The 22,271-nt window shown below is 34.4% G+C and overlaps 1 protein-coding gene across 8 annotated transcripts in view; it reads left to right on the forward strand.

Moving 5' to 3' along the window:
* The window catches only part of BBS9 (Bardet-Biedl syndrome 9), a 335,690-nt gene that overhangs the window by 32,145 nt on the left and 281,274 nt on the right, over positions 1-22,271 (forward strand). For all 8 annotated transcript variants that reach the window (XR_004748060.1, XM_035316948.1, XM_035316945.1 and 5 more), the window contains exons 6-9: positions 4,715-4,889; positions 10,781-10,865; positions 11,375-11,558; positions 12,609-12,738. Coding sequence is in view for 7 of the 8 variants with exons in the window: in XM_035316948.1 (XP_035172839.1) it covers positions 4,715-4,889; positions 10,781-10,865; positions 11,375-11,558; positions 12,609-12,738 (574 nt within the window). In the remaining variant the exon portion in view is untranslated. The remainder of the gene's footprint in view (positions 1-4,714; positions 4,890-10,780; positions 10,866-11,374; positions 11,559-12,608; positions 12,739-22,271) is intronic.

Here is a 22,271-nt window from a genome sequence, read left to right on the forward strand (position 1 = left end):
AGAAGGAGGGAGAGGAGGTACTACAAGCCCACAGAGAAGACCATGGTGGCACAGACTGTCCACCTGAAGCCCATGGAGGACTGTGTCAGAGCAGATATCCACACTGCAGCCCATGGAGGACCCCATGCATATGGATATGTCTTGACTGGAGCTAGCTGCCACTCAGGGAGACCCCACACAGGAGCAGACTCCCGGCAGGAGATGTAGCCCAGTGAAGAGGAGCTCATGCATTAGCAAATTTTCTGGTAGGACCTGTGACTTGTGGATCAATGCTGGAGCAGTCTGTTCCTGAAGGACTACACTCAAAGGGCCAATTGCTGGAGCAATTTTTGAAGAACTGCAGCCTATAAGGAGGACTCAACATCACAGAAGTCTGTGAAGGACTGCATTCTGTGTGAGGGACCCCACGCTGGAAGAGAGGAAGAGTATGAGGAAGAAGTGGCATTTAGAGTGTTTATGAACCAACTGCATCCCCTGTTCCCCACAGCTTCTGCACTGATCAGGATCGGAGAAAGTAGAAGAGTTGGGAGTGAAGCTGAGCCTGGGAAGAAGGGGTGTGTGTGGGGAAAAGTATTTTTACTTTTGTTTTGTTTTGTATTGTCCTACTTCATTTTGAGTTGGTAATAAAATTAGTCTTCCTCAAATCGAGTCTGTTTTGCCTGTGATGGTAATTGGTGAGTGATCTCCCTGACCTTATCTCAACCCACAAGCTTTTTCATTTTATGTTCTCCCTGTTTTGCTGAAGTGGGGGAGTGAGAGACGAGCTTGTCCTGGCAGCTAGGTGTGTTAACCTACAAGATGTGTTTCCCGAACAGCCTGAATGCATCCATCTTAGCACTCCAGTCACACAAGGAGACTCCCCGTCTCCTTGATCTTAGCCTTGTAACTGCACTCGGATTTCCAATTCCTTCTGTTTGTTCTCTATGATGTGTGTAGTAATTCAGAAACATCTCAGAGAGAGACCTGAAAAGGGCGTGGAAACTTTCACTGTTTTCCTTTTCAGCCCTATTTTATTGATTGCTATGTCCCTTCTATTCACATCACCCCAGAGCCCCTTGCTTGCCTACTGCATCCACCGCTTCCTCACTCAAGTGTTGTGGAATCTCTCCCACCTGTTATTCCTAGTTTAAAGCTGCTCTTAACCAGGTTGGCAAGCTTGTTGGCAAAGATACTTTTTACTTATTTAGTCATGTGCATCCCATCTCTTTAAAACAGCTGTCAGTCCTCAAAAAGAGTTCCATGGTACTAGAAACCAAACTCAAAACAGGTCCCGACACCTGCAGTGCAAACTGATTGTTGGCCCACAGAATCCACTCAGTTTTCCTCATGCCCTTACCCTTCCTCACTGGATAAAGGAGTGTGCCCTGAACCGTAGTCCTCAGAGTTACATCACGGAGCTTTCAAGGTCATGCCTGGCAGTTGCTCAGCTTAGATAGATCTATTTATGCAGAGCAATGATTTAATATATATTTTACTATAAATTCTGGAAGGTATTGTTAGTTTACAGCAGTCAGGTAAGTAACCAGGCCTGGTCTGGGAATGAGGAGCAATTACATAAATTGAGAAAGGGGAATTAGAAGCTTGGAGGGATGGGGGTGAGTAGGACTGTTCCTTGTAGTATTAGCAAAGCATTAGATTGACTATGCCCATTTGCCTATTCACAACCTTACTGAGCCTCAAGTGATACTCTAAGCATGTATAGTTACTACAGTTCTCTTATAAATACATTTTTTAATTTATGCTAATAAAACTTGATATTGTCATCTGTTAATGTGACAAAAAGGACATTAAGAATTTTTTGAACCCTAATACTAAATAATCTTCATCTTCGTGTATGCATTTTGCTTTATTTTAATTGAAACATATATAAGGTACTTAGTTAAATCCTTTTCACTAATTTCTGAATTGTGTTAGTAAAATCATTGTAGTGCTCTTGGCTAGTACTTCAGAGACAGTATAAGGAGCAAACCAAATGTTTGTTCTGACTATGATCAGTAATTGCTTTAACCTCTTGAATACCACATATTTCAGCTGCAGAATGTTGGCTACAAGTTGTGAATAAATCAAGCAATTCTGGAATCTGTCCTATGAATAATACCTAAGAGGGGAAATGATTTTTAAAGACTTTTAATAAGGCTGCTTCATACAAATTTCAGAGGAAGCTTACTAGCTAGGCACATTTAGGAGGTGTGTCTACGTATGTATAGCTGATGTGTATATATAACGTAGAATATGTTTCTAATTTAATAAACAATAAATTCTAAGACTGAACAGAAGCCATAGACTGTGCTTTATAATTTAAAAAGGTCTGTGTAGAAAACCCTAGGAAAATCATAGCTCTAAAACAATCGGTCTGTTTAGAAAATGCTTTTAGGGGATCTATATGTCAAACCCATAATTCTCTTAAAATGATTGCATTTAGTCACAGGAAACATTTCTTCATTGACTTTATGCTGTTAACAGAGGTAAAGAGTTTGCATTTCCTAGAAGGAAGTATGACTTTAATCTGCACGTAGTGGTACACTTTAAATGTTTCCTCTTCTATTTTGGAAACTTGTAACAAACTTCAAAATGTTATAGATCAAAATTTGAAACTTAATCATCATATTGAAGTTGCTAGTGACAAGTGGCCAATGGTTTAAAGAGCTGCTATAAAGATGATATATTTACATTTTCTCACTTGCAGTAGTAGAAAAAAATCAGCAAACAGATGTACTAACTCGATGACATCCATAGGAGGCAAAATCTCAGTATGAGTACTTTTGATCAGTACCTCAATGGTTTCCATGTTAAATTGCTTTTATTGACATGTTTGTTCATTAGTACAGATCCAGACATGATTCAATGTAGGAAAGCAAGCTTTCACTGTTTTCTCAGGTAGATATTTTTCTAAGCCACCAAAGATGGTTGATTAATGGAGTACTTCACTCTCATGCCTAATATGGAATATTGGATTTTTGATTAAAATGTTTAATAAAATTCTCTTCTATTCTTTGATTTATGAATTCATCAAATGAAAATGCTATTACTACCTTGCTAAAGTACAATTTAAGCATTTGAAATTGGCAGCTCGTGTTATCCTTCAAATGTATCCACTTAAGGAGTTTTCAAGCAGATAAACCAACAAAACTCCATTAAATGGGAATGACCTCTAAGGTTTTCAGAAGAGGTCTGTGTGGAACATTAGGCAAGAAATAGGTATTACATTTAGCATTTCAACCATGTACAAGCACTCTTGAAATCAAATTCTTTAAATTGTTTTACTCTATAAATTGTTGTGAAAAGTCAAAGTATTTTCACTAGCAACTGAGAGACTGAACAGCTTCTACCACATGAACAACATCAATTACATCGTCGAACGTCCTTCCTAGCAAATGGCTGGTATTTGCAACAGGTTTGATAGAACATGAGTGAGTTACATGCAAAATCTGGAAAGAAGGATGGAAGAATTTGATTTTTAGGATATGGGAAAACATGAAATGGTCTCGGGGAGGATAGAAGGGGCAAGTGAAAAGAATCCAGGTGCTTTACCTTCCTTTTATTTATTTATTTATTTATTTAAATTCCAAGGATGAGTAACATGATGTACCTCTGACCAATTACACTATTATTTATTTTCAAGTACTTAAAGATTCTATGAAGGATAGATTAAATGATTCTATGAAGAATAGATTCTATTCTGTTGTTCAAAATGAACAATATTTTCCACTGTATTTTACACTTGTTGCTTTTTTAGCATCTCCTTGACCTTAACTTTAAGTATAACAAAGTGAAGCTTTTAGCCTATTTTTGTTTTGGCTCATCTTCTATTAGGAAACGATCTTAAGGGATTGGGGATGGAGCTTTAGAGAACATATAATTTGTTCAAGTCCTGCATGCATATACTAAAGCTCCCAAGACACAGTGGAGTATTTTAATGTGGATTAATAGATTCATGTTGAATTATAATATTTCATGTTCGGTTTGCAAGATAGGGGCTTGTCTTTGAATTCAGGAGAGACGCTTCATTCAACTGTTCCAAGGTGTTAGTCTTATTGCTATTTAAACACACGGAAAATATTGTTTGCTTGAATTACTGCAGTTGGATATGAAATGTAAAACCCATAATCAGCCTCTGATCTCAGAAGGCTTAAAAATGAAACTTGAATTTGGTGTGCTTGAGATATGGTATGTCATGTCTTGGGGTTTTATTGCATAAAGGCTTGGACTCGTTTGCTCCAAGCTGATTTTTTTACTTCAGTTTGAGTGTTGTTTGTACCAAATGGAGTGGATCTGTTTGTTTTTACTTTCCTTGAAGAGAAGGAAAAAAAAAAAAAAAAGCAGAGTGTGGAAAACGTTACTATCATACTGTTTGTACATACCTGTAGGACTTGTGTTGTTCTAACTACTTTTGAAAGAATAGAATAGATTATTTATTTTTAAGCCACAGTTGCTACAACTGCTTGTAAGATACAGAGTTTTTGTAGGAGTATCGAAACATTTCTTTAAACTGAAAATATAACACCAGAAATTTTGATTTGAAATTAAATAATCTTTTTAAGCTAATACTGAAGTTGGAATACTTAGTGTTCTTCCTCATAGTGAACACTTGTGTAAATTAAAATATGTCCTGTTAAAATTGCACTGATAAATATATTGTTTTATAAACGATTTCAGCCTTAAAACTATATCATTAATGGTGTTTTCTTTCCTTTGCTCTTCTTTCCTTTCTTAGGTCGAGATTTGATATGCATACAGTCCATGGATGGGATGTTAATGTTATTTGAACAGGAAAGCTATGCTTTTGGACGTTTTTTACCTGGTTTTCTTCTGCCTGGTCCATTGACTTACAGCTCTCGGACAGATTCTTTCATTACGGTGTCTTCCTGTCGACAGGTTGAGAGTTACAAGTATGTGTTCATATTCAGTAATTATTGCATATTTTGGTGCTGTCATTTAGTATGTAAACAAATAAAAGTAGTCATGTCGGATTTTTATTGCCTTTACTGTAAAAAACAAACAGTGTCCTGTGGAGTTTATGGTCACAGTACATATTTATATAATTAAAATAAGTTTACTAGCTTATCAAAGGTAGATTATGCTGTCCTGCAAGTGCCAGGCTTTTCCTTGCTTCGGTTCAGCATAATCTGTACTTTCAGTTTTGTCTCTACTGTACTGATAGAGCAAGATAATATGCCCTCCAATAGTTTTAATATGATGTTTATTTTGATGCAAGGTGTTAGTCTGATGAATCTGCTCCATTTTCAGAAGAGATTTGGAGCATGGGTTAGATCATGGGATCCTCTTAAAGGAATGAGGGCTGATGGGGAGAGATGGAGTCCACCTGCCAAAGTGGCAGTAGAGTCTTGTTAACCTCATTGAGCCCTAGATTGAGGGATAAGTGCTAAGTCTTAAAATTGAATGATGGAACAGGGGTTAAAGGTCAAGTGCACAAAGGAGGATGACTTAATAATCCCGTAAAGGAAGTTCGATGAGTGGAGGCCCATCTGAAGTGTGTATCCACAAACACCTGCAGTCTGCACAGCAGAGGAGGAACTGGAAGTCAGATGTGCAGTTGCAGAGCTAAGACGTCACTGCAGTTAGAGATGTGGTACCTCAGTCCTGCAAAGCTACCGTGTCACATTGGATGACTCCAGGCTCTTAAGAAAGAAAAGACAGACAAAGAAGGATTTGTGTTCACCACAGAGGAACAGCTTGAATACACATGGCTCTCTCATGAAACCAGCATGCTGAGTTTATTGTTCAAATTCAGATGAATGCTAAATGCCAGGGATGTTGTGGTAGACATCTGCTATAGAGTCTTTTTTTAAACAAATAGAAGTTTCCTATTGCCTCCTAATGGAGAACTGATGGGAGGGCAACACAATGAACTTCAGCAACTTGGAAGGTTGATAGGGTTCATCAGGGAAAACTTTTTTGATACAGGTGCTAGACATGCTAGGTAGGCAAGAAGCTTTGCTGAATTCATAGCTCAGAAATAAGAAATAAATGTTTGGAGAAGTAATAGACAATGGCAGACATTGACTATTGCAGACATTGGCTGCAGTGACCATGAGATGATATGGATTACGATCCTGATAGAAGTGAGGAAGATATTCAGTGGAAATGAAGACTGTACATTTCAGGAGAACAGATGGCCCTGTTCAAGGGACTGCTGGGCAGGATCCTATGAGAGACAGTTGTAAAGGGCAACAGTGCTCTGGAGAGCTATTGAATCTTCATGGATAACCTTCTCCAAGACCAAGGACAATTCACATCAGTGTTCAAGAAGCAGCAGAAAGCAACTTGACTGAACAAGTAGATACTAATGAAGTTCAAATGGAAAAAGGAAATATATGGGAGATGGCAGTTAAGACGGACTACCAAGGAAAGATACAGAAACATCAAGTGGGCATGCAGGGTGTGTAATCAGGATGATATAAGCTTGGTTAAAGCTTCTACTAGCTGGGAATCTGAAGGACACGAAAGACCCTCACAGATATGTCAAACATAAAAGGAAAATCATATGCCAACTACTGGCCAAAACTACGTGCCAAAACGTAAGAAGATGAAGGAGCTCAATACATGCTTTGCCTCATCTTTTCTCTATTAAAAATGATAAGGTCTGCTCTTAGGCCTTCTGAATCTTTGTGCCTAGCAATAAATCTGGGGATTGTAGTATGGAGGCATTACCCATGATTAAAAAAAAAATAAAAAATTAAGAACTACAAGATGGATGGAAAAAGTGGCAAAGTGGCAGAGCTGTCAGGCTTTTACAGTAGTGGTTGATGGTGATTCAAACTGGCAGACATAGATAAGTGATATTCCTCAGGAGCTGATATTGTAACCAATATTTCTTTAACACTGTCATCAAAGAGCTGGACCGTAAGAGAGAATAAATGTCCTGAAATTCAAGGACGATGCCAAACTGTAGGAAGTGACAAATACAAAGAGGTTAGGGCTGCCATCTTGTCAAGCTGGAGGAATGGGCTGACAAATACCATATGGATTTGCCAGAAAGCTTATTTACAACCAGAAGAGGGAACGTAAAAAATAAATATCATAATTTCATTGGTTGTTATTTATTTTTTTGAATTTTAGTTTCCAAGCAATCAAACCATATTTAAAAGGAAATATGCTGTCCCTCCTGCTTCCCTCTGATGTCTTGATCTTGTGGTCTATTTAAGATTGAAATAGTTATTCTTAGAAGTGTGAGAAGCAAATATTGTATTATCCCAAGAGTTCTTGTATTTCAGTTCAGGATTTACTTTATTATTTTTTTTTATACAACTTAGTATGATTTCCTTTGCCATACAGCTATCGTGCAACATCTTTCTGAACTGTTAGTATGGGCAGCTACCAAAAAATCAAGTAGGCAGAAACCTTTCAAAATATAAAAAATTATGATCTCGGCAGAAGCTACATTGTTTGTCAAATTCAGAACTAACTCTGTTTAGTGCAGATGACTGACCATCAACAATACTACTGTTAGTAAATATTTAAATGTGTTTTTGAAAGATGGAGTGTTTCTGTATATTTTAAGACTGCAAACAAGTCAAGAGATACTGTGAAGTCTGGGAGTTTGCAAATAATGCTTTTGCAATAGAAATATTTTAGCACAATTATTTTAATTAACAATATAGATAAGTTGTTGCTATCTGTCACTCTTCAACCACCAGCTTTTTCATGTGAATATATTGCATATTTCTATACTGAAATGTCACTTTTTGCCTACTGTTGTTTTTGAAGAGTATTCCATTTAAAATAAGAAACTATCTGCATTCTTGGTCATAACTGTGGTAGTAACAGTTCTGCCTTTTTAAAAATTTCACTACAATACCTGTTTGGAAAATTATGTCAAATGCCATCTCATTCCTATTTTTTATTCATGAAGAAAGAAATGGATGATGCTGTTATTAAAATTTGATTTGTATCCTCACTAAATGTTGAAACATTGTTATGTTGCTTGAATAAACAAGAAGCTAGAATCCAGTAGTGATCCCTGGGGTATACTACTTGTGTACCTAAGTCTCCCTCTGGACTTCATGACACTGACCACAGCCTTCTGAACCTGCCAGTTCAACCAGTCTTCAACCCACATCATTGAATTATGTATCTTATATATCATCAGCTTATGTATGAGGACGTTACAGGATACCGAATCAAATATACATCTGAAATGAATTGTACTTTTACCATTAGCTTGGAGTTGTATTTATTCTTTGGACTTACGTAGTCTTCTGAGTATGGTAAATATTTTGAGTTCTCTTCTCTCCAGGAGCTATCTTCAATTAAAAACTACTGCTAACTCTGGTAGCTCCTCTCTGCAGTTAAGCACTAGAGAACTTGGGAAGCACCAATAATGCTGAACTGAGGTTTTCTTCATCTTAAAATGAGTCTTTCAATGTCTTTTCCCCAAGTCATACCTACAGGCTACTTTGCTTGACCTCCACATCTTTTTCTCTGAAGCTGCAGAAACTTTACCTACACAGGCTCTTATGATTTCTGGTTTTAGATATGCTGAAACACTCCACTGCACACCAGATGCTACCAAAAAAAATTAGGGAGGGGCCAAAAATGTTGTCATGCAACCACCATAGATATCTCTGTGAAAGAATGATTAAATGAATGTGGAAAAATATTTTCTTCTTTATTTTGTGAATAAGTTTGATTATAGTTGTCACTGATATTTTCCTCCTGGATGTACATTATTTTGCCCCTAGTAATAAGAATGGTGAAGTGTAGTGCCCAATCTTTGTTACCCATGATGGTTCTTTTCTTTCTTTTAGTTTTTATTTTAACACTGATCACAATTATTGTTACTAATTATGTATCTACAAGTCATTATTTCACTGATACAGATCAAAATGTGGTTTCTGCAGTGGGACTTGGTCTTGACTACAGACATAATATAAAGCATTTAAAAAATCATTATAGTACCTTGTTTAGAAGGGTTTTAATATATGTGAGGCGTAGCTTCCTGGAAATGTATGGAAACATCATATCTTTAAACTTTATTTTCTCTCTGAAATAAAAATGCCATTTTCCTGATCTTTTGTCAGAAAGTCTCTTGGTATTGATGTACTTTGGGTGAGAGAGGGTAAAGGTGTGCTGAAATAATTATATCAAAGAAAATAAAAATACCACTTTTTTTTTTTTTTTTTATAAATCATGTTTCAGGAATCAAATCCGGAAAATGAAATGTAAATCTAGCACAATGCGTTATTGTGATACTGTATATTATCCTGCTTTATGACCTGAATTTCTCAAGCAATACTCTTTTAATTATGATGCTTAAACTTGGTGAAACATTTCTAAATTCTAGATGTTGCACAAGAAGTTTATAGACATTGTGTTATTAATATGGGAGACAATATATATACTGCAAGTAAAAGTAATATAATATTAATAGAATATTAATATTAAATAAAACTAGAATGTATTAAAAGTTATAATGAATAAAATATTTTTTTCTTAAAAATAAAACACGTTTTCATCATGTTTAGAGTCTTGGCTCAGTGCTCTGACAAATGTGGGTTAAATTGTTCTTTGTCATTAATTCACAAACGTGCTGTTTTTATTGTAGGAAGGTGTTGTTTTAAAGGAATTTGCCTCTTGGATTCTGAGTAGTGCTCTCTGTTATTGTCCAGTCTTAAGACACTGTGGTACTAATCTTTAGCGTGCCTCTGAACTATTAGGACATTAAGATTAAAGTTAATTAATACTTCTATAGTGAAAGAAATAGACACAGTAAGGAGAGAAGTTTTTGTATTTATGTTTGTATTAATCATATATATTTTTTTTATATTTCAGTAACCAAAAAATGTATCAGTTTTATCTTGTCTAAAAGACTGCAGATTATCAATTTTCCTGTAGCTTATACAGACCAATGACTTTGTTTAAAAGCAGTATTTCCTGCATTGATTAAGATTTTTTTTCAAGATCTAAAAGCAAAATGAGTTTTATAGTTAAATGATTGTATATTTGATGTGATAGCTGAATGGAAAATTTGTGTGTTAATCACTTGTGATTTGAGTTGTTTTGTGATGAGGAAATTGTGTTTGTTTCAGTGGTACTTAAACATTGGTACATAAACATTAATGCATATTACTGCTCAGTGGGAATTTGGTTTGAGAACTGTGAATTAACCCTCAATTAGTTAAAAAAAATGATAATATTCTAGCCCAGTTTATTGCTAAAATATGTTTAAAATAGAAATGTTTCTTAGGTCAGAATCTGCAGAGTGTACCAATTTACTGTTATCTCTTAGATTGGAACAACTTCATTAATTAATTAAGTGGATGCTTAACTATGACCTTGAAAGTGTAACTATTTATATAACAGATTGTACTATATATTTCATGGTAATTTAGGAGCTTTAAACCTTATTAAGGGGAAAGGATGTTTATTGCAATCCTAATTTCACAAACTGAAAATACCTTGATTTCTTGCCTCTGTCTCACTTGTAATCTGTATTTCTATCCTTTAATTTAATTATCTGTTTAATTATTTAACATGAGGAAATCTGAGCAGAATACTTGTTTTAAATCTGCCTTACACATAGCTTTTATTCTGCAATGTTATTTAACATCTTTGCTGATTGGTGTATTGCAGTAGGCTTTCTGACAATCTTTTTTAGGTTCTGCTTTTACTGTGTATGTATACTCATAACATGATAATTATATATATATTTATTTTTCTTTTTTACCTAAAGGTATTAACTACAAATATCTATCTATTTATTTATTTATTTATTTATTTATTTTTACTCTTTTTTTTTTTTTTTAACTTCCTATAACAGATATCATGTGCTGGTATTTGCAACAGATGCTGAGGCAAGACAAGAAACAGTACAGCAAAAACTTAGTTCTGGAAAAAGACTTGTGGTAAAATCTGTTAATTACATATATCCTGTATGGTGCATTGCATACATTTTAAAAAGACCAATGCTAAGTAATGAGTGGAAACGTTATATGCTGACAGAGGACCTTATCCAATGGCTGTGAAAGGCAACGGAAAGACTCCACTAGATTTCTTCAAATTGAAGGGTGTACATTAGTGACTGCAAGTATGAATGTTGGCCTAGGCACCTTAAATTTTGTTTTTCCAGTTGCAAACAGTGTTGGAATAAGTTACCACCTTTGCTCTGTGACATTGCCTTTAAAACATAAGGATACGGCTGTTTTAAACAATTCTATTACTTTGTTCTTGGAGGGTTTAATAAAGTATAAGGCACTGTCATCTAAAATGGCACAGGTATGTTAAAATTTAGTTGTATCTATAAAGTATGTTGATGAATTCTGAGCCTTCTTTATAAGTGCTTTTGTTCGTTTTTAAATACACAGTTGTCAACTGATCTCTGAAGCATGTTTTTTTATTTTTTATTTTATTAAAGGTGGATTGGGTTCTAAACATTGGAGAGCAAGCACTGGATATATGCATTGTCTCCTTTAATCAGGCAGTTTCCTCTGTTTTTGTGCTTGGTGAGAGAAACCTCTTCTGCCTTAAGGATAATGGACAACTTCGATTCATGAAAAAGCTTGATTACAGTCCAAGTTGCTTCATTCCTTATTGTTCAGGTTTGTAAAAGGAAAATTAAACCTGCAACCTTTAGCTTGGTTACTTCTCCAGCTATGTTTTTTTCCTCCACTGAACAAATACATTCTTCTGAATGCGCTGTTGATTTGTAGAGTATCTAAACAATCAGAGCTTTTTTTTTTTTTTTTAATCAAAGCAAATTTATCATCTAATATTGTTTAAAGTGTCATGACTTTTGTACAATAAATACATGTTTTCTCATCACCAAATATGAGGTACTTGTGTAGTGTTTGAGCAAGTTTGCTCAGAATACCAAGGCAAAAAGCATAGAGGAAAAATTTTGGAAGAGTAAATTAGTGTTTGAGGATCTTCTGTCATTTACTGATAGGGTTTTGGAAATGTTAGTATGGAATAAGTAGGTTAATAGGTTCTTAATATGTATAAGTACTATAGTGGTTCCACATTCAAGTTGCTGCAACTCAATGTAGTAAGTTAGTTTTAAAAAGTCAAATATTAAAAAGTTCATCATTGGGAGATGAAGTTATCTGATAAATTTTTGCAACCATGCTTTATTTTAGACTTAGAATCTCATTTTAGACTTTGTAAATATTATCTCAATATTCTTCAAGTATTTTTCATACTTTCTGATATATTATAAATAAAACATATTTGTACATCTTTAATTGGTTTTAACAAGTCAGTGAAATATTAAAGAGTATAAGTAGCTGATTTTATTTAACTAATGTGTATTATGTTATATCTATTCTGGCATGCCATCATGTTAATTATGATGAGTCTTTCTTAGCCATATTTTAAGTTAGCAAACATCGCTGGATAGAACCTTGGAAAGTTTTGGCATGTGTGTTGCATATTTTATAACTTGTACTGATATAATTAATCACATATATCCTTTATTATTGTAAATGTAACTTTAATAATTTTTGACACTTCAAAATTCTATAAAAATATTTATAACAAGTAATGGCTTAAAAGGAAATGAATAAATAGTGTAATAATAAAAGCCTAAAAAAAAAAAAGACTGGGTTATGAAAATATCTTTAATGCTAAAATAATTTTTATATCTTTAACAGTGAAAGAAGGAACAATAAACACTCTAGTTGGAAACCATAGTAATGTGTTGAATATTTATCAGGATGTTACACTGAAATGGGCTGCTCAGCTTCCCCATGTTCCTGTATCAGTAAAAGTAGCAAACATACAGTAAGTAACTTATTTACTTCTTCAGATTAATTTCCAGTAGTGAAATTTACTTGTAGATCCTAACAAGTGGTTCTAGAGATATGCAACAATTAATGTACCTTGGAAAAGGTAAATTCAAAATGTTTTTTGTCTGTTGTAGAAAATATTACTTTCTTGAATTGCCTTACTGTTAATTCCACAATAATATTGAAGTTCTGTCCTGTGCCTTAGATTTTGTTTTTCATGAGTGAAATTAGAAATGGGTCTCTCATACCTCTAAGGAAGTAGTTTCTTTAAAAGAATGAAAAGTGAAGCTTTGGCGTCTGTTAAGATCCTTCCCTAAGACAGGAAAATAAGGATTTTCACTGCAAACCTGTTCTTCATTAAACATTTAAGAGCATTTGAATTCCAGACATGATTTGTTGGAACAGATTATTGAGCTCCAATATTAAACTATGGAAATTAATTTAAAGGGCTGTTTAAAGTGGTTAGGATTGCACTGCACCAGACTTTTTGTAAAATAAGTGTAAGATGGACAGGTCAGGGAGAAACCTGTCTGGTGCAGGATGCAGTGCAGAAAAATTATGATAGCGTTAATTATTTGTGTTGAGTCTGTCATTGAAATGAGAAGAAAGCTACAGAAAAGGTCAGCTAGTACTTTTACACTCCAGCTTATGCCTGTATTGTGTGAACATGTCAGAGCCATGTTTGTTCTGGCTGCCTGTTTTCTGAGACCACAGGGACATGCAGTAGGAGTGTCCTCTTTGGACAGATTACTTCTGATCCCAGCAGGTTTATGGCTGTCGTGCCAACGTACTCTGTATTGCTGAATACTTACTCGGTCATTAGTTGTCTGTTTTATCCCAAAGTTTAATAATAAATGAAAATGCAACATCTGACTGACTAGCTTTATTGATTTATGCAGAGTAGAAATCTGTGAGGGATGTTTGTGTTTTCTGTTTGGTGCTAATGATTACCAAATGATTTTTAAGTAATTTATAGTTTAAAATTCTAATTATTTTGGAGACTCTCTGAAGAGCGTTTTGCTGGCTTTCATCCAACAGGTCTTACATGTAAAATATAACAAATCATCTCAGTGATCCTGTTAGTATAGAAGAAAAAACACTAATTTAATTATGCAGAGTATGACAGTACAGCTTTTATAGTTTGAAAAAAATAGTGTCATTAGAAAAATTTGAAAAGGTCATAGATTTTTTTTTTTTTCAACAGCATATTGTACAAACATTTGTATATTGAATTATTTGGTAATGCGTATCATCAAATACTTGTTCTAATTAAACCATTAAGAGGTTTATGGATTCTGCCCATTATGTGTAACCTTTAACACTCAGTTGTTTGATCTTAATGAGAATTTTGAGAACCTGCTAATTTGTCCTAGATCATTTTGCTAGCTAGATTCAAAATTTCCATAGAGCTACTGATGCTAGTGTGTTTTTTTTTTTTTTCCCGTCAGGTTAGAGACATCAGTCTAGTTATGCAAACCTCTTTTTATATGGGTTCTGACAAATGAAGGATTGTGTGTGTCTGTATAGACCTAATGGCATGAAAGACAGGGAGAAGTATAAGGCATATGTATTTCAGTACTATGCTGCTGGCTTTGTGTTTAAACATATGTGCTATGCTTGTACTTCTTTCTGATGTTCAAAATAAAGATGTGCTAAACAGCAAAAACTGCAGTAGAGTTTACAGAGGTAATAATTTGGTTTAAGCAAAAGATATGTTAAAAAAATTACTTGAACTGGAATTCTCAATTTATGTGAGTAAATGTGATAATGACTTTCTTATATTACTCCACTCGAGAGGCCTCAGTCGCATTTGGAGCCTCTGAGCACTACTGTAACATAAATAATATTAACTACTTTAATAACCATAGAGTTGTTAATCCTATACTGCTGAGAGATGGAAGTGCCTTAAATATGACCTATGTCAAAGAATTGTTTTCACATGCTTTCCATTTTTATTGCAATACCTGCAAAGTAAATGGAGCATTCTGAAAGCAGTTATCTTTACAGATCATGTATGTTCATCTGCATTTTTTTTGTTGGCATATAACATCTATTACAGTTCTAAGGTGTGGCTCTGGATTGCTGGGTAAGAAAAACATTATTAGAAGCTATTTTATGTAAATTCCCTTGGGGAAGGGGTAATGATTGCTTCCATAACGGCAGTCATATACTTTATCCTGTAATCTTGATAGTCTGCTTCTAAGACTTCTAAGCCCTTCAAGTGCTTCAGAGAATTGCAACTGAGTAAGTAACTTGAGTTTTTAGTGTGCCCTTCATTACATGTTATAATTTTATTTTTCCTCTCACAATAATGTAAAATGCAGTATTTCCCTAATGCAATATCGGTTCGTAAATAATGATAATAACACATTACTACCTTTGGGATTAGACTCAAAGATAAAGTGCTTGCTTTCCATGACACCACTTTCAGACTCATACAAGGAAAGAGTAGAATCAAAAATAAGTGGTTACCAGTAACATTTTTAGTAAGGTGTGCCTGTAATGTAAAAATTATATACTTTTGAGCTGTTGAACTAGACATTTTGCTTTTCGTCTGTTGTAAAAATGTTAATGTTGTCTGCCAAGGAGTTGAAAAGCAAGTTTTCCTATAATAACTTTTGATCAGAAACTTGAACTACAGGAAAAAAAATGAGAATTTATCTTACTCTGGGTTTTACCTGAAGACCTCTGTAACTATTGTCACTGAACTGAAAGTTCAGTTCTAATCAGTGTCTTAAAAGTTTGTCCCTTATTTTGTTAAAGGTTTATATTCTGGTTCTATTAATGTGTAATACTTAATAACAATGTTGATGACATAGTTTTAATGGCAGGGGGAATCCTAAATGCTTAACGCTGCCTGGATTGCTTCAACAGTGTAACTACTTGCATTGAAAATTTGGATTAATTTAAACTGCTAGGTCATAGCACAAATTCAGCTTCTGATTGAAAAGTCTGCTTGGAGAGTTATGCATGTCCTGTGTCATTATCCTTAAAGCTCTAGCTGTACAAAAGCATTCTCTCTGAGGTTGAAATTCTTCAAGATGGTCTAGGTGTTCTGCCTGAGTTCATTTAAAAGAAACAAAAGACTTCCTCCCTCCCCCCCCAACAAACAAACCCACAAATTGATACCATTAAAAACAAAACAACAACAACAAAAAACACAACAAATAAAAACCGCACACCCTTCTAGAGTGCTTTGAAGAGAAACTGTCTATACACTGTAGTTAAAACTGCTGGAATCTGGGAAGTTACATAAAGCAGTTACAAGAATACCTATTCCACTGCATTTTTCAATGTTGAAACAGTAACTGTGGGCACCAATATGTGCTTGCTGCCCAACATAGTTACATACATCTTCTCTGCATTGACTTCAACTCCTATTCCCTTTTGTTTTATCCTTTAATTTAGATTTCTCTCTTTCACTGGAGAGACCTCTTTTCCAAGACCTTCACTGCACCTCAGCATCTCTTTTGCAAAGGAAATTTCATGAGCAATATCTTTTTATGTTCAAAGCAGTCACTTTTTGGTGCTTTGTGTTACACGTATTACGTTTTCCTCTCACCCTCTCCCATAATTCAGGTAATTGTGTGAAGAGTAGGCCCGTAAGAATGTGCTTCTGACAAGGTTGTTTAAAGTTCCTGTTGGCTCAAATGCATTATATGAAAGTAAGTCATTCTTTTCCTATTGCCAAGCATTTGAGCCTCTAAAGTCAAGTGACTTAATCATCTCCCCATCATAAAGGTGGGTTATGTTTGTCTGAATCATCTGAAATAACTTTCTGAGAAAGTAGCAGAAAGTCACTTTTTAAAGGCCTATTAGAGGTCATATTTGTTTTTCTGTGCCTGAATTATTCTCTCTGTATGCTTGACCATAAAAGGCCCTTGGAATGGATTAAAATGCTTAGACCATCCACTTTTCTATTTATTTGACACTAATTCACTTGGCAAAGCTGTTCCTAAGAATACCGTGTTTTAATGGCGGATTGATTGCACTAAGTATTACTCTGACCTGGCTGGCCTGAAACTGGAACATTATGTTAAGGTGCAGTCAGTCTGAAGCAAAATAGCTCATGTTGCTAGCCTCAGGGATGTTTCCATCACAAACATCTGAAATGCCACTGTGTGTTGAGTTAAAACCACATAGATAGAGCATTATAGCTTGGATGTAGTCCGGGGAAAGGGATTTCTGTTTTGATCACTTCCAAGTTAGAAATCTGTTTCTGCAATAGGAAAGCATAAAGACTCTAAATCTAGGACTTTGTTTTTCTGAACTTTATTTTTATTTTATTTTATTTTATTTTATTTTATTTTATTTTATTTTATTTTATTTTATTTTATTTTATTTTATTTTAAGCTGGCTAGTCTTAATTTTACTACTTGGTTGTGATTGTACATGTCCTTCATGTTTGATCTGAAAAGCTTCTGAATGCTAAAAAGGTAGCCTTTTTTTTTTTATTATTATTATTTTTCTTGTAAACTGACATAGATTTTCTCAAATACACCTTCTCCCCAGCTCCCCCAGGTGGTATTGAATGTTGCCCTAGTTTTCATTCATTGTGCTCTGGGCTATCCATCAAGAAATTAAGTCTGCTAGTAACTGTATGGGGGAAAAATGTTGATTTGATGTGGAAATTATCTATAGACACATGATTCTAACAGTAAACCAGCCCTCTCTCAGGGATCAGGGGATGTGTTTTGGGAAAAATATTTTTTCCTTCTCTATTTAATCTACTGGAGACTCCTTTAGGCACCAGTTAATCAGTGAACGTTATATTTAAATGAGAGACATTTTCACCTTCAGCTTCACTGGAATTTTATTAGAAATGCCCCAAAGAAAAAACTTTACTGCCACCTATAGTGCTTGTCTGTAGGTAATTGATTTATTTGCATATGTGGTGCCTCATGTTTTTAGGATCTACACCTGGAAATGAAAATATGGAAACCAATATTATCTTTTGTAAGCTTCTATATGTATTGTGTCTGTGAGCAAAAAGACTATAATTTATAGAAGAAAGATTGCTGAAGCAAATAACCTGCAAAATGATATGTATACCTTGTAAAACTTGGAGTTCCTTTTATTATGAAGGGTTGACAGGTATGGAAAGGTTGGTGAAAGTTACTAGAATACTACTTTTACTTTCATTTACTTGTCAGGTAAATATTTTACTTGGTTATGGAGCAGTATGTTCTCTGAGGAAGAAATATAAAGTAGTCTGGAAGAGTGTGGTGCTGGTATTTTTATTTTTATTTTTTATTGTTGTAGTCCAGGAGTAATTTATCACCCTTAAAGAATAAAAATTTCAGAGCTTCTTAAAAATATTAAAAGTTCCAGAAGCCAAAATTTTAGCTTGAGTTAAACTTGTAAATATACTTCCATTATTTGGGGTGGAGGGTAGAAATTAATATATACATTATATATATATATTTTAAACATACGTAACTATTGAAAAGTCAGGAAATAAAAGTAGACTTCAAATGTTCCAAATGGAAAGCAAGGTTACTTAGTAAGCTTTATCCACACTTCAACTCTTTATGAACTTGAAATCTACCTATTATTATACTGAGGAATGACTGTGTAAAAATATCACAGGGTTCCATGTTTTCATCACTGATTCTGTGTTTTGCTCAGTTTGCAATCAGAAAGCTGTTTTCTGCTAAGTGCTATATCTACAACTGACATTTGAAGATGAAAAATTGAAATTTTGTCTTTTTTTAGTTGTTTTTATTACTTCTCCATGTATGATCGCTGTAGGCTTGACTATGTAGCGGTTACGTCTGAACTCCTAACATTAGTGTAGTGAACCACAAGCCCATTAAAACTGTATCACATAATGATATATTTATCAGCCACCTATAAAAGCCAGTTCCTTAGAGGCAATTGGTGTTCATGTTTTAACTTAGGCTTTTTTTGTTGTTGTTTGTTTGTTTTTGATTGTGGATTCTACTGAATTAGAAACTTATTTAATGCAATAAATTTAAAGTAGCATTGTGCAAACTCAGATGCAGGAAATACTGCAACTTACTGAATCACTTCAGAGCTGTTGACCAAAGGTAGTAGTATGCAAGTTTGTAACTACTTGAGACAGAATAAATCAATTCAGTAAGCGCACAACTTCCAGTGTTGTTCTGGTATAAGTCCTTCTTCCCATTACCTGCATGCCTTTTGTGTCTTCATTATAAGACTATAGGGAATATTGACTGTTTATAGGCCTTTTAGTCTCACATACTATTAATTTTGAGGAATATTTAATGATTTATGCAAACAATGCTTCCACCACTGCTTGTAGAAATAAAGAATCAAAGAGACTATTTGATACAGGTACTGAGAATCAATTTTATGATATACACATGTTTGTGCATGTTTGAATTTTTGTATTGTTCCATGTGGTGATGGTAGGTTACTGTGCTTTTTGTCTCTTGGTAAATCCCGACTTGTGTTACAGTTGTGCAGGTGCACTAAAGAGAATATTTTTACATTTTTTTTGAAATATTTAAGTCTTTTGGAAACAATAACTGTTACTTTACTGAAGCAATAGTATCTAGCTATGGTCTAAATTATAATTTTACTTCTAGCTGCCTCTGTCCTTTGAACTATCAATGTTATTTTTCTTGGCCTTGGCTGTTTTAGGATCTTAAGAACAGCAATGAATGCCTGCAAAAAAAATCCTGATGCTTGCACCCTGGGTTCAAAAGAACATATAAGGAGGGGTTGGGCAATTATTATTATTATTAGTATCTTTTTCTGGCTTAGCAGTTTACTGTGCATTCCACTAGTTTGTTTCATTTCGGTCTCTCCCCACGAGTCTGCAGCTTGACATGTGAGGTTGAGAAATATTGCTCTGGTGACTCTTGATGACCAGCAGGGATTGCCCCTATATTGCCTCCAGTAGACTTTAAACATAACCAAGTGGTAAGTGCTGCTGCACTTCAGACTGCATTAGGGACACTAGGGCTTGCGTTTTGAAGAGGAATGCAAAACTGAACGATATATTCATTGCATTTAAAAACAATCTCATCTTTAGCCCAGAAGAAAAAAAATTAAAATTTTATAATTTTAGAGTTATTTGAGCATGTATCCATGAAGAGAATAACTTTTTTTTTTTTTTTTTTTTTTTTTCCCTAGAAAAATATTTAATCCAGTACACCTTTTGGATTTTCTGATTTGATAGTATTTCATAATATTAAAATGACTTGGGAGGAGATACATAGTTTGTATGCCTATTTGTCTAATGAAGAATAAATTGACAGTTCCTTGGTGACTGTTGTTCACTGGTAGACTGGAGGACTTGTCTTCCATCTGTGAGTAATAACTTGCGCCTGACATAGCTAACACGCTTATAACTTTATAGTATGTTATCTGAAAAAAGTTTATATGCAAGTCTTTGCTTCAACAACCTGTCTCCACAAAGAAGAGAGCATGAAGTAGTGCTTAAATTCTTCGATGTTTTGTTTATTTCCCAGATTTGAAATCACATGTAGGCTAACAGACTGAACAGTTTGAAATACATCAATCAAAAGACAGGAATTCAGGATCCTGGTATATAACCATTGCTTGAAAATATGCATTATTTTATGAATTTTTAGTTTCCAGTATTATTTTTTATAGAAAATTAAAATCTGAAATCAATTTGCAAGTGAGAAACTATCAGTCTGATCCAAATATGAACTTGAAATTAAAACTCATTCTTGGCACAAATCATAGTATATTGGGTGGTTAGGTGAATGCACTTTGTGTAGCTGGGCTCTCCAAACAGCGGAGAGGCAACAGGAACTGAATTTAACTGGGTAAAATATGAAGAAATATTGTAGTTGAAAGTATATAAGGTGTAAAAGTGCAACCACGTATAGGGTGATAGTGGGTAGGGTCAAAATAAAACCTGTCTCACTGAATTTTCTTAGCTATCCACATGGTAGAAAATACTTTGTTCTTCATTCCAGCCCATCTGTTATTCCTTATTATAACTGACATCACCACAGCTACCACAACTGTTAAAGAATCACCATATAAAAATGGCAAAACTTACATATAAAAACAACAAAACTTAGCACTTATTACATGGTTTTATGGAAAGAAAACTGCAGGAATCAAATTTTATAGTTTGCTGAAATATTTTTCCTTTTTCTGTATAGTAGTACTGTAATAGAAGCAATGCCAGTTATGACACACAGTATGAACTGTTCATGCATGTAACTATATGGATGTATATATATAAATTTTTATTTGAGTGTTCTGTAAAAATGTGTTGCCTGATTTGAGAAGTTAAATGCAGAAACTTCTACAGTCTTTTTACTTAAACATAATTGCATTCTAAAGATATGTTTTTAGGAAAAAATTAAATGATTGCATCTGTTTTTAATCTCTGAATTACCACTGCCTTTGTCAAGAGACAGCAGTACAAAATATTGCAATTTTAAGAAATCTTTCAATGAGATAATTTTAATGTGTGTAGCTTACACTGCCACAAAATGTGGATTTGATTGTTTTGCTTTTACTTTAGCAGGATTCTGATCCTGCAAAAAAAACATAGATGTGCCAAGTACTATGTCCAGCATATCCTGATTCATGACTGAGGTTTTCTAGCAAGTTAAAGTTTCAAATTGTATATATGGTATAATATTAATGACATGCCTGTGTTGCCAGTTCTCCTAATTTTACTGCACGTCACCTCTTTGCTTTTTAAAAAAGCCTAGTTTTTATAGTCATGTGGTTTTGTAAAATTTTGGCTTTCTTTAGAATAGCAGGTAAAATATTTAACAGTGGGCTAAATATTAGCCCACTATAATATTAATATTAAATATTAATTTAATAATATTAAATAATATTAAATAAATATAGTGGAGTTATGGATATATTGTGACATTTGCTCTGTCTATGGAAGGTGCAGGACTTTTTTGAGGAACAGTCATTATGAACAGTCTAGAGCTGCTGATTTTGAGAGGCTTGAGTATTATGCTATTAACATGAATTACTTTATTTTTTTTTCCTTATGAGGACTAGCAGCTGGGATATACATGTTAAGCTATGAAAGCGAGAGCCATCCAGCAGTGCAGAGTGACAGATTTCTTTTTAAAGGGCCATATTGCTCTTTACAAGACAGGGTAAGGGGACAATGATAAATGTTGTTAAAAATAATTGCATATGGATTTTTTTTTTCCAGCCTGAAATGCTGGTGTATTTTTAAGTTTGCAGGCACATCTGTATAAAAGCATGAAGAGCTGAAGAGGAAGATGTGAAAATTAATTTCTGGAGTTCAGTGTTTCTAAAGTTATGTAACTATTCAATCCTTTTAGAGTAATTTTTCTGCTGTAAAGATATTCCTTTGCTATGCTTGCATTCTTTAAATGCCCTAAAACTCACAAAACTTACTTGAATCTGTGGGGCATATATGAAACCAGTGGCAGAAGTTCAGATGATAGTGATTTTCTGTGCTCCATGGGGAGTGATTTGCTGTTGCCCTGAGGGAAGAGCATTAGAAAGAGAGCTGGATCTGACTGAGTGTACAGAAATTAAGGAGCCACCAAACGTGGA

This window comes from Oxyura jamaicensis, chromosome 2, assembly GCF_011077185.1.
Source record: "Oxyura jamaicensis isolate SHBP4307 breed ruddy duck chromosome 2, BPBGC_Ojam_1.0, whole genome shotgun sequence".
Classification (NCBI taxonomy): Eukaryota; Metazoa; Chordata; class Aves; order Anseriformes; family Anatidae; genus Oxyura; species Oxyura jamaicensis.